The 18,171-nt window shown below is 45.5% G+C and overlaps 1 protein-coding gene across 1 annotated transcript in view; it reads right to left on the bottom strand.

Moving 5' to 3' along the window:
• The window catches only part of LOC145359156 (bone morphogenetic protein receptor type-2-like), a 215,339-nt gene that overhangs the window by 15,235 nt on the left and 181,933 nt on the right, over positions 1–18,171 (bottom strand). The window contains exons 7-10 of the mRNA XM_080213579.1: positions 14,544–14,771; positions 13,554–13,668; positions 11,455–11,606; positions 8,872–9,019 (exon numbers count right to left, since the gene is read on the bottom strand). Coding sequence (XP_080069705.1) covers positions 8,872–9,019; positions 11,455–11,606; positions 13,554–13,668; positions 14,544–14,771 — 643 coding nt within the window. The remainder of the gene's footprint in view (positions 1–8,871; positions 9,020–11,454; positions 11,607–13,553; positions 13,669–14,543; positions 14,772–18,171) is intronic.

The raw sequence follows: 18,171 nt of genomic DNA, 5'->3' as shown, positions 1-18,171 counted from the left end.
ATGAAGACGAACATCTCGCCAGGGCCATCCCCACACCCCCACCACTTGCCTTCAAACAACCACACAACCTCAAACAGACCATTGTCCGCAGCAAACTACCCAGCCTTCAGGAGAACAGTGACCACAACACCACACAACCCTGCCACAACAACCTCTGCAAGATGTGCTCAATCATCGACATGGATGCCATCATCTCATGGGAGAACACTATCCACCAGGTACAAGGTACATACTCTTGCAACTCAGCCAACGTTGTCTATCTGATACGCTGCAGGAAAGGATGTCCCGAAGCATGGTACACTGGGGAGACCATGCAGACACTACCACAATGGTTGAATGAACACCACTCGACAATCACCAGGCAAGAGTGTTCTCTTCCTGTTGCGGAACACTTCAGCGAACACGGGCATTCACCTCTGATCTTTGGGTAAGCATTCTCCAAGATAGCCTTCACAACACACGACAACATGGAGTCACTGAGTAGAGACTGATAACCAAGTTCCGCACACATGAGGATGGCCTCAACCGGGACCTCGGGTTCATGTCACATATCTGTGACCCCCATGACTTGCCTGGGCTTGCAAAATCTCACTAACTGTCCTGCCTGGAGACAATACACATCTCTTTAACCTGTGCTTAATGCTTTCTCCACTCACATTGCCTTTAAGGCCTTTAAGACTTGATTACCTGTAAAGGCTTGCGTTCCAACCACTATTTTGTAAACTGAGTTTGTGCCTTTTATGCCGTATTTGTGAACAGAACTCCCGCTTACCTGGTGAAGAAGCAGTGCTCTGAAAGCTACCAAATAAACCTGTTGGACCTTAACCTGGTGTTGTGAGACTGCTTACAGGGGAAGAGACAGACGACTGGAGAACAGCTAGTGTGGTTCCACTATTTAGGAAGGGTTGTACAGATAAACCAGGGAACTACAGACCTGTGAGTCTCACATCAGTGATAGGGAAACTATTGGAGGAACTTTCGAAGGAGAGCATCTATCTCCACTTGGAGTGACAAGGCTTGATCAGGGTGGTCAGCATGGCTTCATCAGACGGAGGTCATGCCTAACAAATCTGATTAAATTTTTTGAGGAGCAGACCAGGTGTGTAGACAAGGGTAGTGCAGTTGATATAGTTTATATGGATTCAGCAAAGCCTTTGACAAGGTCTCACATGGGAGACTTATAAAGAAAGTAAATGCACATGGATAAAGAGTAATTTGATCTAGTGGATTTAAAGTTGGCTCAGTTATAGGAGACAGAGGGTGATGACAGAAGGCTATGTTAGTAACTGGAAGTCAGTGTACAGTGGCATTCCACAGGGATCTGTATTGGGTCACAATGGTACAGTGGTCAGCATTGTTGCTTCACAGCACTAGAGACACGGTTTCGATTCCCAGCTTGGGTCACTGTCTGTGCAAATCTGCAAGTTTTTCCCATGTTTGCGTGTCTTTCCTCCGGATGTTCCAGTTGCCTCCCACAATCTGTAGGACATGCTGGTTAAGTGCATTGGCCACGCTAAATTCTCCCTCAGAGGCTGAATAAACTAGGCTTGTACTCGTTAGAGTTTAGAAGAATGAGGGGAGATCTCATTGAGACGTATAAGATAATGAATGGGATGGATAGGATAGAGGTGGAGAGACTCTCCCCGCTCAGAAAGGACAGTAGGACTAGGGGGCACAGCCTCAAGATAAAGGGGGGGGCGGTTTAGAACGGAGTTGAGGAGGAACTTCTTCACTCAAAGGGTGGTGAATCTCTGGAATTCTCTGCCCGTTGAAGTGGTGGAGGCTGCCTCGCTAAATATTTTTAAGACGCGGGTTGATGGGTTTTTGGTAAGTGAGGGGATTAAGGGTTATGGGGAGAGGGCGGGGATGTGGAACTGAGACACGACAGATCAGCCATGATCTTATTGAATGGCGGGGCAGGCTCGAAGGGCTAGATGGCCTACTCCTGCTCCTATTTCTTATGTTCTTATGTTCAACGTACCCGAACAGGCACTGGAGTGTGGCAACTAGGGGACTTTCACAGTAACTTCTTGTATGTTAATGCAAGCCTACTTGTGACACTAATAAACGTTGAATTTCATTATTCATCATTTATATTAATGACATTGATTACCATGTGGGGGTTAGGATTAGTAAGTTTGCGGATGATAAATAGATTGGCCGGGTGGTTAACAGTGAGACTGAGTGTCTTGGACTACAAGAAGATATAGATGGAATGGGCAAACGGGCAGATAAGTGGTGGATGGAATTTAACCCTGAAAAGTGTGGGATGATATACTTTGAAAGGAGTAATTTGACAAGGAACTACTCAATGAATGACAGGACACTAGGAGGTTTTGTGGAATAAAGGGACCTTGACGTGATTATCCACAGATCACTGAAGGCAAAAGGACATGTTAGTAGGGTGGTGAAAAAGGCATGTGGGACACTTGCCTTTTTCGATTGAGGCACAGATTACATAAGCAGGGAAGTCATGTTGAAGCTGTAGAGAACTTTGGTGAGGCCACAGCTAGAGTGCTGTCTGGAGTTCTGGTTGCCACATTATAGAAAGCATGTGATTCCACTGGAGGGGGTGCAGAGGAAATTCATAGAACATAGAACACTACAACACAAACAGGCCCTTTGGCCCACAAGTTGCGCCGATCGCATCTATACCTATCAAGCCATAGAACTATCTGTAACTCCCAATGCCATTAGATCCCATTTACCCATCCAGAAGTCTTTTAAAAGACCCCAGCGAGTTTGCCTCTGCCACCACCGACGGAAGCCGATTCCACTCACTCACCACCCTCTGAGTGAAAAACTTACCCCTAACATCTCCTCTGTACTTGCTTCCCTGCACCTTAAACCTGTGTCCTCTCATAACGACCATTTCAGCCCTGGGAAATAGCCTCTGAGAATCCACCCTATCTATTCCTCACAACATTTTATAAAACTCTATCAGGTCGCCTCTCAACCTTCATCTCTCCAGGGAGAAGAGTCCCAGCTCCCTCAACCTATTTTCATACGGCATGCCTCCTAATCCAGGCAACATCCTTGTAAATCTCCTCTGCACCCTTTCAATAGCTTCCACATCCTTCCTGTAGTGAGGCGACCAGAACCGCACACAGTACTCCAAGTGGGGTCTGACAAGGGTCCTATAACGTTGCAGCATTACCTCCCGACTCCTAAACTCAATCCCTCGATTAATGAAGGCCAGTACACCATACGCCTTCTTGACCACATCCTCCACCTGCGAGGCCGATTTAAGAGTCCTATGGACCCAGACCCCAAGATCCTTCTGCTCTTCAACCCAGCTAAGACTCCTACCCTTGATATTGTACTCCTGCATCTCGTTGGTCCTGCCAAAATGGACGACTACATATTTATCCGCGTTGAAGTCCATCTGCCACTTCTCCGCCCAGTCTTGCATCCTATCTATGTCACGCTGCAACTTCTGATATCCCTCCAGACCATCCACACACCACCAACCTTCGTATCGTCGGCGAACTTACTAACCCATCCCTGCACTTCCTCATCCAGGTCATTTATGAAAATGACAAACAGCAAGGGTCCTAGAACAGATCCCTGGGGCACTCCACTGGTGACCGACCTCCATGCAGAAAAAGACCCATCCACAACCACTCTCTGCCTTCTGCAGGCAAGCCAGTTCTGGATCCACAAGGCCAAAGCCCCTTGGATCCCATGCCCTCTCACCTTCTGAAGAAGTCTTGCATGGGGGACCTTATCAAACGCCTTGCTGAAGTCCATGTAAACCACGTCCACCGCTCTTCCTTCGTCAATGTGTTCAGTCACATTTTCAAAGAACTCAACCAGGCTCGTAAGACATGACCTGCCCTTAACAAAGCCGTGCTGACTATTCCTGATCATTCTAAACTTCTCTAAATGCTCATAAATCTTTTCCCTCAGAATCCCCTCCTTCAACTTACCAACCACTGAGGTCAGACTCACCGGTCGGTAATTTCCCGGGCTGTCCCTGTTCCCTTTCTTGAAATAGGAACCACATCCTCAATCCTACAATCCTCCGGAACCTCTCCCGTCTCCATCGACGATGCAAAGATCATCGCCAGGGGCTCTGCAATCACTTCCCTCACCTCCCACAATAACCTGGGCTACATCCCATCCGGTCCCGGTGACTTATCTATCTTGACAGAATTTAAAGTTCCAACACACCTTCTTTCTTAACGCCCACATACTCAATCTTTTCAGTCTGCCGCAAACCTGTAGTGCAACCTCCCAGATCATTTTCCACCGTGAATACCGAGGCAAAGTACTCATTAAGCACCTCTGCCATTTCTTCCGGTTCCTCACAGACTTTTCCCCCTTCACCTTTTATAGGTCCTATCCCTTCTTTTCTCATCCTTTTACTTTTCACATATTTGTAGAACGCCTTGGGATTCTCCTTAATTTTACCCGCCAAAGCCTTCTCATGTCCCCTTCTGGCTCTCCTAATTTCCTTTTTAAGCTCCTTTCTACAAGCCTTATACTCCTCTAGATCCTTAACATCTCTTAGCTCTCTGAAGCTACACCTTTCTTTTCTTCCTGACCAGGTTCACCACAACCTTCGTGCACCACGGTTCCCACGACCTACCAAAACCTCCTTGTCCCATTGGAACGTTGTCGTGCAGAGCTCCAGTCAAACATTCCTTGAAAATCCGCCACCTTCCTTCAGTACTTTTCCCCCAAGAACACCTCCTTCCAGTTTATTTGTCCAATTATCTGCCTGATGTCATCATATTTCCCCTTACTCCATACAAACACCTTCCTAGCCTGCCTGATCCTATCTCTGTCCAATGCTATCGTGAAGGAGATAGAATTATGATCTCCATCCCCGAGATGCTCTCCCACCAAGAGATCCGTCATCTGTCCTGGTTCATTAGCCAGCACCAGGTCAAGTACAGCCTCTCCTCTCGTAGGCTTATCCATGTGCTGTGTCAGGAAACCCTCCTGAACACACCTAACAAACTCCTCCCCATCCAAACCCCTTACCCTAGGGATATTCCAGTCGATGTTTGGGAAATTGAAGTCTCCCATCACGACAACTCTGTTATTTCTACATCTCTCTAGGATCTGTTTCCCTATCTGCACCTCAACTTCCCTGTCGCTATTGGGCGGCCTATAGAATACACCCAGCAAAGTTATCGACCCTTTGCTGTTCCTAACTTCCACCCACAGAGACTCTGTAGACCGTCCCTCCACGGCATCCTCCTTCTCTGCAGCCATGACACTGTCCCTGATCAACAGTGCCACTCCACCACCTCTTTTGCCTCCCTCCCTGTCCTTCCTGAAGCATCTGAATCCTGGCACCTGAAGTACCCAGTCCTGTCCCTGAGACGTCCAAGCCTCTGTAATGGCCACCACATCACATTCCCAAGCAGCAATCCATGCCCTAAGCTCATCTACTTTGTTCACTACACTCCTGGCGTTAAAATAGACACACCTCAGACCCTCGGTCTGGGCGCTTCCCTTCTCCATCATCCGTCTAACCTCCCTCTCATACTGTCTACAGTCCTTCTCTACTTGGGAGCTAATCTCCTCGCTCTGTCACCTGATCTCTATTCCCTCCCCCCATCCTTTCTAGTTTAAAGTCCCCCCAGTAGCCCTAGCCAATCTTCCCGCCAAGATATTGGTCCCCCTGGGATTCAAGTGCCACCCGTCTTTACTGTACAGGTCACACCTGCCCCTAAAGAGGTCCCAATGATCCAGGAACCGGAATCCCTGCCCCCTGCTCCAGTCCCTCAGTCACGCATTCAGCCTCCACCTCATTCCATTCCTGCCCTCATTCTCCCGCGGCGCAGGCAGCAATCCTGAGATTACTACCTTCGCGTTCCTCTTTCTCAGCTATCTACCTAATTCCCTGTAATCCCTTTTCATGACCCCTTTCCTCTTCCTGCCTATGTCAGCGGTACCTACGTGAACCACAACCTCCGGTTCCTCACCCTCCCCTTTCAGGATGTCTGGGACACGCCCAGAGACATCCCGGATCCCAGCTCCAGGGAGACAAACCACCATCCGCGACTCACGTCTACGTCCGCAACAACGCCTGTCTGATCCCCTCACTGTGGAGTCCCCTATTAGTACTGCCTTGCTGCTGTTTCTTAGTTTTTTGAAGTACTGGCTCAGCTCCAGAGACCTGGCCACTGCTGCCTCCCTCGGATGAGCTGTCCCCCCCAGTGGTACTCAGGCAGGAGTACTTATTTTGAAGGGGGACATCCACCGGCGTGCTCGCCATCACCTGAGGTTTCCCCTTCCTAATAGTTACCCACGTGCCTTCTTCCCGTTGCCCTGGTGTGACTGCTTGCTGATAGCTCCTGTCAATTATCTCCTCATTCTCTCTAATGAGCCGAATGTCCTCAAGCTGCATTTCCAGTTCCTTTACCAGGTCCCGTTGGGACTGCAGCTCCACACACCGAGCACAGGTGTGGATGTCTGGTAGACCAGGAGCCTCCAAGACCTCCCATATATTGCATTGGCAACAACATACTGGCCTCACACCCGTACTTGCCCTTTATAGAAACCCAGAGGAAAAAAAAGTAATAAAAACTTATAACTTACCTTGCCTCACCCTTTTCGCTTTGGCCCTGTGAGCCAAAGCCCTTACAGCTCACACAAAAACAAAAACAACCTTACCTGCTCTCAGTCAGAGCTCTTCTCTCTCTCTCTCTCTTTTTTAGGTTAGAGGAGGAGGGAGGGGTGGGATACTCTACATGGGTAGAGAATCGGGTTTCTTCACCTTTCCAATTTATGGGGGTCCAGAGGGAAAAAAAAACTATTTCCCTATGACCACTTCCTGTATCCGGTTTAAAATTTAAAAAAAAGCTAGAGACATTAGTTTAAAAAAGAAACACAGTAACTTACTCACCAGTTCTCCTCTCACCAGTCTCTCCCTCTCTGATGTGCTCCCAAGGAACAATGAGCTTTGTGAAGTTTGTGTGGTCACCTTGTAAAAATCCTGCTAACAATCTTCAACATTGCAGCATTCCCTCAGCACTGATCCTCCAACAGTGACCCCCCCCCGACAGTGCAGCACTCCCTCAGTATTGACCCTCTGACAGTGCAGCACTCCCTCAGTATTGACCCTCTCACAGTGCAGCACTCCCTCAGTATTGACCCTCTCACAGTGCAGCACTCCCTCAGTATTGACCCTCTCACAGTGCAGCACTCCCTCAGTATTGACCCTCTCACAGTGCAGCACTCCCTCAGTATTGCCGTCTGACAGTGCAGCACTCCCTCAGTATTGCCGTCTGACAGTGCAGCACTCCCTCAGTATTGCCGTCTGACAGTGCAGCACTCCCTCAGTATTGCCGTCTGACAGTGCAGCACTCCCTCAGTATTGCCGTCTGACAGTGCAGCACTCCTTCAGTATTGACCCTCTCACAGTGCAGCACTCCCTCAGTATTGATCCTCTCACAGTGCAGCACTCCCTCAGTATTGATCCTCTCACAGTGCAGCACTCCCTCAGTATTGCCGTCTGACAGTGCAGCACTCCCTCAGTATTGACCCTCTCACAGTGCAGCACTCCCTCAGTATTGACCCTCTCACAGTGCAGCACTCCCTCAGTATTGACCCTCTCACAGTGCAGCACTCCCTCAGTATTGACCCTCTCACAGTGCAGCACTCCCTCAGTATTGCCGTCTGACAGTGCAGCACTCCCTCAGTATTGACCCTCTCACAGTGCAGCACTCCCTCAGTATTGACCCTCTCACAGTGCAGCACTCCCTCAGTATTGCCGTCTCACAGTGCAGCACTCCCTCAGTATTGACCCTCTCACAGTGCAGCACTCCCTCAGTATTGACCCTCTCACAGTGCAGCACTCCCTCAGTATTGACCCTTTCACAGTGCAGCACTCCCTCAGTATTGCCGTCTGACAGTGCAGCACTCCCTCAGTATTGACCCTCTCACAGTGCAGCACTCCCTCAGTATTGCCGTCTGACAGTGCAGCACTCCCTCAGTACTGACTCTCTTGACAGTTCAGCGCCCCCTCATTACTGACTCTCTGACAATGAAGCATTCCCTCAGTACTGACCCTCTGACAGTAAAACACTCACACAGCTTTGACCGCCAACTATAACACTCACTAAGTACTGACCCTTCAACTGTGCCGCTCTCGCTCAGTATTGGCCTTCCAACTATCCGGTATTTCCTGGGCTGCCATGACCGTTTTGATTATTGTTCCTATATCTCTGGAGTGTAATTTGAACTCACAGCCTCTTGTCTTAAAGCAATTGAACTCCCACCGAGGTACAATTACATTAATTAATGTGAATTTGGATTTTTCTCTTCCTGTGGTTTCTGATTTGAACATTAGGTATTCTCCTTACATATTCTCCAGAGAACCTTGTGTCTCTCAGCTTTGTTCCACTTTTTGCTGACCGTCCTAATGAACCCGTGGGCACAATGAGGCAAGGACATTGAGGGGAGCAAGTTTCTTAATTTGTCAAAGTGAGTGATGGTGAATGAATGGCAGAGAAACAAACAGTTTGGTTAATAAATGAATTAAAATAACAAAACACCTTTAACACCCTTTTGTACATGCTGACTAGACAATAAATAATGCCAGTTGTGATTTTGTATAACTTGGTGAAGACTTTCTCCCAATGGCATGGGACATCACCAAAGATGGGAGATGGTACATTAAAAAATATTTACAGACTGCGGATTGTGGGTGCGCGGTGAGGAGGGAGAACAGATTTCTCCAACTGCATGTTGGAATTGATTCATGTTTTTAGTCAAAGTCCAACCCCTTTTTAATTGTACATAAGAACATAATAAACTGGAGCAGGGTAGACAATTTGACTCTTCAAATATGGCTACCTGCCACCCCCACCCCTTAACCTTTGATTCACTTGTGTTGTCTTGTTGGTTGCTCACCAGAGAACAGGTCAGTACATTTCATGAAGATTTCCCAGAGAATGAGAGCCAGTGAATAGACGTCTGCCTGTTTCAGAGTGGATACACAGTCCCGCAGGTTAATGGAACCATCCAGAATTTCAGGGGCCATATAGCGGTGTGTCCCCACCTGCAGAAAGATGGAAGCCAGATGCAAGAGTGATGCTTCTGTCTGAATCAATAAACATTTTCCAATGCTTGTGTAATCTACCCAATGGCTGAAGCTTTCTATGCTCTAAGGGTTTCCGGATGACGGTATTTTAGAGGTTATTGCTCCTTTGCAGATTTACTGCTGTCAGATTCCTGAATAAGTTTACATGCCCAGCCTTCATCCCATTTAGTCCAAGATATTTGGAGCATCAGTGCTCGGAGTTATGACAGAATTAACATCCTGTGAAAGTGCATCACTTCCACTCTGATTTACTCCATCAATGGTAAAACCTTTCATCATCTGAAATCTAACACTGACACTTCACCTCTGCCCGGCTATTTAATAGAAACATAGAAACAAGAAGCAGGAATAGGCTATTTGGTCCTTCAAGCTTGCTATGCCTTTCATAATGAGAATGTCTGATCATCAAATTCAATATCCCGATCCCTCTTCCCCTCATAATCATTGATTTCTTTAGTCCCAAGAACAATATCCAATTTCTTCTTGTAATCACACAACATTTTGGCCTCAACTACTTTCTGTGGTAGTGAATTCCATACTTTACCACTCTCTGGATGAAGAAATTTTTTCTCGCCTCCATTCTAAAAGGTTTACCCCTTATCCTCAAACTATGACCCCTAGTTGTGGATTCCCCCACCATTGGGAACATTCTTTCTGAATCTACCCTGTTTAACCCTGTTCAAATTTTATAAGTTTCTATGAGATCCCCTCTACTTTTCTAAACTCCAATAAATACAATCCTAACCAACTTAGTCTCTTCTCATATGACAGACCTTCCATCCCAGGTATCAGCCTGTACTCCCTCTATAGCGAGGACATCCTTCCCCAGATAAGGATACCAAAATTGCACTCAATACTCCAGGTATAGCCTTACCATTGCCCTAAACAATCTCTATTTGTGTCATCAAATTGTCTTGTTATGAAGTTCAATTTTACTGCCTGCTATGTGTGTTTATTTTCAGTGACTGATATACGAGGAAACCAAGGTCTCACTAAGTATCCACCTCTCTCAATTTACACCCATTTAACTAATAATCCGTCTTCCTATTATTGCTGCAAAGTGGATAACCTAACATTTATGCATATTAAATTGTATCTGCCATGCTGATGCACACACACCCAATTTGTCCAAATCACACTAAAGCATCTCTGCAACCTTCTCACAGTTCACCCTCCCACCCAACTTTGTATCATCTGCAAATTTGGAGATAATACATTTAGTTCCCTTTTCCAAATAATTTCTAATGTGAACAGCTGGGATCCTATCACAGATCTCTGCAGTACCCCACTGGTCACTGCCTGTCATTAAGAAAAATCATAGTGCGTACAATTCTAGTCACCACACTATCAGAAAGACGTGAAAGCTTTGGAGAGAGTGCAAATAAGGTTCACCAGGTAATTGCCTGGTTTTGAGGCTGTTGATTATGAGGAGAGGTTGAATATACTGGGATTGTTTGCACTGGAAAGATGGAGGCTGAGGGGAGGCCTGATTGAGGTTGACAAAATTATGAGGAGCATAGTCAGGTTGGATAGTCAAAGGCTTTTTCCCAGGGTGGAAGTGTCAATTACAAGGGGGCAAGTTTCAAGATGAGAGGGGGAAAGTTTAAGGGAGATGTGTGGGAGAGGTTTCACACAACGAGAATGGTGGGTGCCTGGAACATGCTGCCGGAGGAGGTGATGAAAGCAGGCACATTAGCAACATTTAAGAGGCATCTAGTGGATACATGAACAGGGAGTGAATAGAGAGATACAGACCAAGTAAGGGCAGAAGGTTTTGTTTTAGTTTACTTAGGGTATCATGATTGGTACGAGCTTGCAGGGCTAAAGGGCCTGTTCCTGTGCTGTACTTTTCTTTGCTTGTATCATATTTGAACTGCTTTGTCATATATCAGAAGAAAAGGATCAAGATAAGAGGACATAGAATGAAAGTAATGTGTAAAAGAAGCAAAAGCATCATGAGGAAATTGATTTTCGTGCAGTACATGGTTAGGGTCTGGAATGCATTGCCTGAAAATGTGCTTGAAGCAGGTTCAACCAAGAAATTCAAAAAAAGGGACTGTTTTTGAAAAGGAAGAATGTTCAGGGTCACGCAGAGAAGATAGGGGAGTGGCACTATATGAAATGCTCATTCAGGGAGCTGGAGTAGACATGATAACCTTTATATTCTAAGACAATTGTGTGATTCCATATCTTTACAAATCACATGAATAAAGTATATTTCTAGGAAAAAAATCCTGTCCTTCATTCTTTTCTCCACATCTTCAGAACCAGCTTGCTTTTCTCTTCTGAAACCTTATGCTCCTCTCTGTGCCACTTGGTTGCCACAGTAATGTTCCTTTCTAATTCTAGTTAAATTTTTGTACTACAGGAGGTAGGTGTATTTGTTCATTTACCGTGTATACCCAGGTGGTTTTATAGGTTTCCGCACCATGGCTGCTCATTGCTGCCGCGACACCAAAGTCACTGATGACACAACTTCCATTTTCCTTCACCAGGATGTTGTGACTGGTTAGATCTCGGTGGACAACAACTGGTTTGTAAAAACCTGGGAAATAGAATCATCTCTTTTGTTACTATTACATATTTATCAGTTGGGAAGGATAGGGAGCTCTGAAGAAGTCATATGGACTTGAAACATTAACTCTGTTTCTCACTCCACAGATACAAAGAACAAAGGCAAAGAACAAAGGGTAGTACAGCACAGGATTAGGCCCTTCAGACCACCAAGCCCAAGCCGATTATGATGTCCTAACTAAAAAAACCCTTCTGCTCATACTCAGACATTATCCCTCTATTCCCTCCCTATTCTTGTACCCATCCAGATGCCTCTTAAATGTTGCTAATGTGCCTGCTTCCACCACTTCCTCTGACAGGGCATTCCAGGAACCCTGGGAAAAAACTTCTGACTATCCACCCTGTCTATGCTTCTCATAATTTTGTAGACCTCAATTAGGTCTCCCCTCAGCCTCCATCTTTCTAATGAAAACAATCCTAGTTTATTAAACCTCTCTTCATAGCCAATGCTCTCAAGACCAGGCAACATCCTGGTGAACCTTCTTTCCACTCCCTCCAAAGCTTCCACGTCCTTCTGGTAGTGTGGTGACCAGAACTGCACGCAATACTCTAAATGTGGCCTAACCAAGGTTTTATACAGATGCAATATGATTTACCAACTCTTGTACTCAATGCCCCAGCCAATGAAGGTAAGCATGCCATATACCTTCTTGATCACCGTGGCCACCTACGTTGCCACTTTTAGGGAACTGTGAACCTGCATGCAAAGATCCCTCTGTATGTTAATGTTCCATAGGGTTCTGCCATTTACAGTATAATTCACACCTAAATTTGTTCCTCTAAAATGCATCGCCTTGCATTTGACTGGATTAAATTCCATCTGCCATTTCTGTGCCCAAGTCTCCAATCTATCGATATCTGGTTGTATCCTCTTCACAATCCCTGGCGCTACCAGAGATTCCACCAATCTTCGTGTCATTCACAACCTTACTAATCAGACCATCCACATTTTCCTCCAAATCATTTGTATATACTACAAACAACAGAGATCCCAGCACTGATCCCTGCAGAACACCACTAGCTACAGATCTCTAACCTGAAAAACACCCTTCCAACCAAGTCAGTTCTGTACCCATTTAGCCAGCCCACCCCGAATCCCATGTGATTTTAGTTTTTGTATCACCTAGCCATGTGGGATCTTGTCAATAGCCTTGGTAAAGTCCACATAAACTACATCCACAGCCTTTCCCTCAATTATCTTTGTCGCCTCATTGAAAAACTCAAGTTGGTGAGACATGACCGTCCCTGTACAAAACCATGCTGCCTATCACTAACTAGTCCATTTTCTTCCAAATGTGCATTCTTCCTGTCCCTCAGCACCTTCTCCTAGATGCTGTCAAGTCTGCTGAGTTTTTCTAGCATTTTCTGATTTATTCTAGATTTATAGCACCTATAGTATTTTGCTTTTATATTAGGAAAGAGAGTAGCTTGTTATGGGTTAGATTACAGAGATAAGGGAGGATTTCTTACATTCCCATGATAATAGAGAAAAGATACAAATCACCACATGCTTGAGAAGCTGAAATGTCTCATTCTGTTCCTATGTACAGGTTTGATGGACAGAATGGCCTCCTACTGTTCCTCTGCAACAAGATCAAGGTACTGTATGGCCCCTTCATTTCCTATGCAACAGACCTAAAAGTGCTGGGGCTGAATTGTCTCCTCTCGTTCCTGTGTAACAGGCTCAAGTGGCAAATGGCCTCTTCCTCTTCTTGTGTACAGATTCAATGAGACACTAGATGGTCTCCTCCTGTTCCTAACATACTTGAAGGGTTGAATAGCCTCCTTCTGCTGTGCAACAAGTTTGAGGGGCTGAATGGCCCTCTCTTATTCTTGTTTCCTGCTTACCGATACTAATAATAGTTCTTCGATTCTGTTTTGTTTGTGACCTTAATAGTTGTAGAAATGGTGAACTCACCCCTGCACCAGTTCTCAGTGTGAAGAAAGCTCAGACCTGAGGTGAGAGATTGTGCCATTTTCAGTGTGCTTCTCCAGTCACTGCTGTGTTTTTTTAAGTAGCTGTACAGAGATCCCTGTTGGAATGAAACTCACTTTTATATAATTCTTGAAGAACATAGATTAAGACCACTTTATCATTCAGCGACTTGATTTATTTTATCTTGACCCCCAAGAAGGCAAGAGGGAAAATGTTACATTGAATCTCACAGCACAGAGACAGACCATTGGGCTCATCCTTTCCATGTCAGTGCTCCTATTCCATGAACCTCCTCCCAGCCCTAACTGATCCCACCCCCATACCATATCCTTCTATTTCTTTCTCTCTTGTGTGTTTATCCAGTTTCCCCTTAAATAAACATATACTATTCATCTCAACAACTGTCTGTGGCAGTGAGTTCCACATCCTCACCACTCTGGATAAAGAAGTCTCTCCTGAATTCCCCATTGGATTAATTAGTCACTATCTTATATTGATGGCTCCCTAGCTCTGTTCTCTCTCCTCCAAAAGTGGAAATATCTTCTCTGCATCTACCCTAACAAAACCCTTAATGTTAAAGATCCCAGTTAGGTCAGCTCTCAGCCTTATGTTTCCTAGAATAAAGAACCTAGCAATCTTTCCTGATAGTCATAACCTCACAATTTTGGTATCATTCTTGTAAATCATTTTTGCACCTTATGCAGTGTCACCACATCCTTTTGTAGCGAAGTACTCCAAGAGTGTTCCAACCAAGATATGTGGAGACCAAACTGTGCACACTGCTGCAAATATGGTCTAACCAAGATTTTACACAAGTTTAACACAACTTCCCTGCTTTTGAAAATTACCCCTGGAGAAATAAACCTTAAAGATGCGTATAATAATTTTTATGGCCTCATTAATCTGAGATCTTAATTGTTTTTACACGTCAGCAAACCTGTGGATTCGCTGTGTTGCTGTTACTGTGATTACCTGAGCATGGTATTCTGTTACGAGAAAATAGTCCACAGTGTTCCTGCATTTCCTCTCCCCAGCATCGATAAACTTCACAATGTTTTCATGTTCCATCAGAGGGAGAGAGTGAAAACTCTTTTCATTTGCATAATGCTGATGGTTGATGACAGAGAACAATTTAACGGCCACCTCTCTTTGTGCCTGTAACCCTTTCCAGACTACCCCATACCTTCCATGGCCAATGACCTGTTCATTTCACAAAGAGAAAATGCATTAATGTCACTGCAGTTCATCAGAAATCAATTGATAGCAACTGGACAGAAAATAGAGAAATGCTGGCAAATTAAATAAATCAGGATAAAATAAACACCCTTCTTTTACCCAACACCCTCCCCACCCATTTCAACAAATAAAACCCATCACATTTCTACTTCTGCTCAATCTTGAAGAAGAGTTATACGGACTCAAAATGTTATCTCTGTTTCTCTTTCCAAAGATGCTGCCAGACCTGCTGAGTTTTTCCAGCATTTTCTAATATCTCAGGATGCTCTCCTGAGCTTCACACTGAAGTTTGATGGGAAAACAGTAACACACAGAATCCAGAATTTCACCTCAGGGCTCACCTGCAGGGTTAGAGGTCAGCAGTCTTCAGAAATTCAGCACAAAGGATTCTCACTTCTTATAATCTCAAAGAAATGTGCAAGTTCAACACCAGCCTATTGTTTATAAAAAAAATTCTTACAAATGATTTTCAGATGATTACTTTTCAGCTGGGTCCAGTGGGGAAGTCATGATGTGGAATGATACCACACAACCCTGAATGATACCACACAACCCTGCCACAGCAATCTCTGCAAGACATGCCAGATCATCGATACGGATGCCATCATCTCACGTGAGAACACCATCCACCAAGTACATGGTACATACTCTTGCAACTCGGCCAACGTTGTCTACCTGACATGCTGCAAGAAAGGATGTAGAGACCGTGCAGACACTATGACAACAGATGAATGAGCACCGCTTGACAATCACCAGGCAAGGCTATTCTCTTCCTGTTGGTGAACATTTCAGCTGTCACGGGCATTCAGCCTCTGATCTTCCGATAAGCATTCTCCAAGGTGGACTTCATGACACACGACAGCGCAGAGTCGCTGAGCAGAGACTGATAGCCAAGTTCCGCACACATGAGGATGACCTCAACCGGGATCTTGGGTTCATGTCACACTATTTGTAACCCCCATAACTTGCCTGGGCTTGCAACATTTCACTTACTGTCCTGTCTGGAGATAATATACATCTCTTTAACCCATGCTTAATACTATCTTCACTCACATTGTCTGCACCTTTAAGACTTGATTAGCTGTGAAGACTGGCATTCTAATCAGTATTCTGTAGACTGAGTGTGTGTCTTCATATGCCCTGTTTGTGATCAGAACTCCCCACTCACCTGAGGAAGGGGCAGAGTCCTGAAAGGTAGTGGTGTTTGCTACCAAATAAAACTGTTGGACTTTAATCTGGTATTGTGAGACTTCTTCCCAGGGTGAAAAACATTCATGCTTCCCAAACCTCCTCAATACCCACACTGGTGAGAATGTGATCTACTTCATTTTACAATGCCCCTTCTGGATGAATATGTTGCAATCAGTAGGCTACATGATGAATTCTTGGCTCAGAGAAGATCAGTTCCCTGTTAATGCCAGTATTCAAGGGGATCAGACCTATTAACACTGGGGGATCAGCCTCCCTGTTTACCTGAGGTTAAGTAATAGCTACTTACCCAGTTTCTGACAGAGATGGAGGACTGCAGTTCCTGGCAGGCCCAAGCATTCTGGGTGTTCACAGAGCACAGCAAGGTGACAGTTGCACATGCTCTGTTTTAGTGTATCCTTCAGTTAAAGGTACCTGGAGCAGCAGCAGTGTCCCTGCACAGAAAAATGGTGCGAATGCCTGATCATGAGACCCAGGTTTGGGTGCCAGAGATGGGGAATCCTGGGATCAAAGGTAAGGATCTCAGAAAGAAGAAACCCAGGGAGAGAGGACAAGGAGAGGTCTCAGGCAGAGAGAAGGGGGTCAAGGGTGGGAGGATACCACTGGGAGAACACCAGCAGGAGGAGAGACCTCTGGTGGGAGCCAGTGGGGTAAGTAACCAGTCGGAAGAGGCACAGAGAAAGAGACGCCAAGCAGTATAAGTGGCCTGGGTTGGCTGGCTTCAAGTAGTGAGGACTCAGGAAAATCCCTAGAGGGCTTAAAAGGCAGCTGAAGGGTGGTGACTCCAAGCTGGAGGCTTCTGGGGAAAGGATAACCCTTTAAAGCATTGACGTTCTGCTTGGTATGCATGGGATTGAGGGTGATTTAACAGTTTGGATCAGGAATTAGCTAGCTGAAAGAAGACAGAGGGTGGTGGTTGATGGGAAATGTTCAACCTGGAGTTCAGTTACTAGTGGTGGACCGCAGGGATCTGTTTTGGGACCACTGCTGTTTGTCATTTTTATAAATGACCTAGATGAGGGTATAGAAGGATGGGTTAGTAAATTTGCGGATGACACTAAAGTCGGAGTTGTTGTACACAGTGAGGGTGGATGTTACAGTTTGCAGAGGAACATAGATAAGTTGCAGAGCTGGGCTGAGAGGTGGCAAATGGAGTTTAATGCGGAAAAGTGTGAGGTGATTCACTTTGGAAGGAGTAACAGAATTACAGAGTATTGGGCTAATGGAAAGACTCTTGGTAGTGTGGATGAGCAGAGAAATCTCGGTGTCCATGTGCATAGATCCCTGAAAGTTGGCACCCAGGTTGATAGGGTTGTTAAGAAGGCGTATGGTGTATTAGCTTTTATTGGTAGAGGGATTGAATTTCGGAGCCGTGAGGTCATGTTGCAACTGTACAAAACTCTGGTGCGGCCGCACTTGGAGTATTGCGTACAGTTCTGGTCGCTGCATTATAAGGATATGGAAGCATTGGAAAGGGTGCAGAGGAGATTTATCAGGATGTTGCCTGGTATGGTGGGAAGGTCTTACGAGGAAAAGCTGAGGGACTTGAGGTTGTTTTCGTTAGAGAGAAGAAGGATAAGAGGTGACTTAATTGGGGCATACAAGATGATCAGAGAGTTAGATAGGGTGGACGGCGAGAGCCTTTTTCCTCAGATGGTGATGGCTAACAAGAGGGGAACATAGATTTAAATTGAGGGGTGATAAATATAAGACAGATGTCAGAGGTAGGTTCTTTACTCAGAGGGTAGCAAGGGCGTGGAATGCCCTGCCTGCAGCAGAAGTGGACTGGCCAACTTTAAGGGCATTCAAATGGTTATTAGATCGACATATGGATAATATTGGAATAGTTTAGGTTAGAGGGTCATTAGATTGGTTTCACTGGTCGGCACAACATCGAGGGCCGAAGGGCCTGTACTGCGCTGTTCTATGGTATGGCTTAAGAGCTAAAGTTCTGCCTTGAGTTGGAGCTGAAGTGCAGAGTCAGGAAATCAGGGGAACACTGTCTTGGAGACAAGATTGAAAGTCTTAAGTTGAGTAGTCATTGAGATAGCCCATGCTTGAGCAAGGTTTGGAGGGAATTCTGAGACTTGATCTTCAAAAGCGAAAAGTTTGAAATCCTTAATAAGGGAGACAAAGTTTTAATGAGATTGTGTAA

Source organism: Carcharhinus amblyrhynchos, chromosome 27, assembly GCF_965287045.1.
Source record: "Carcharhinus amblyrhynchos chromosome 27, sCarAmb.v2.hapA, whole genome shotgun sequence".
NCBI classification, from domain to species: domain Eukaryota; kingdom Metazoa; phylum Chordata; class Chondrichthyes; order Carcharhiniformes; family Carcharhinidae; genus Carcharhinus; species Carcharhinus amblyrhynchos.
Note: the sequence above shows the minus strand (reverse complement) of the source record. Positions and strands in the feature narration are given on the sequence as shown.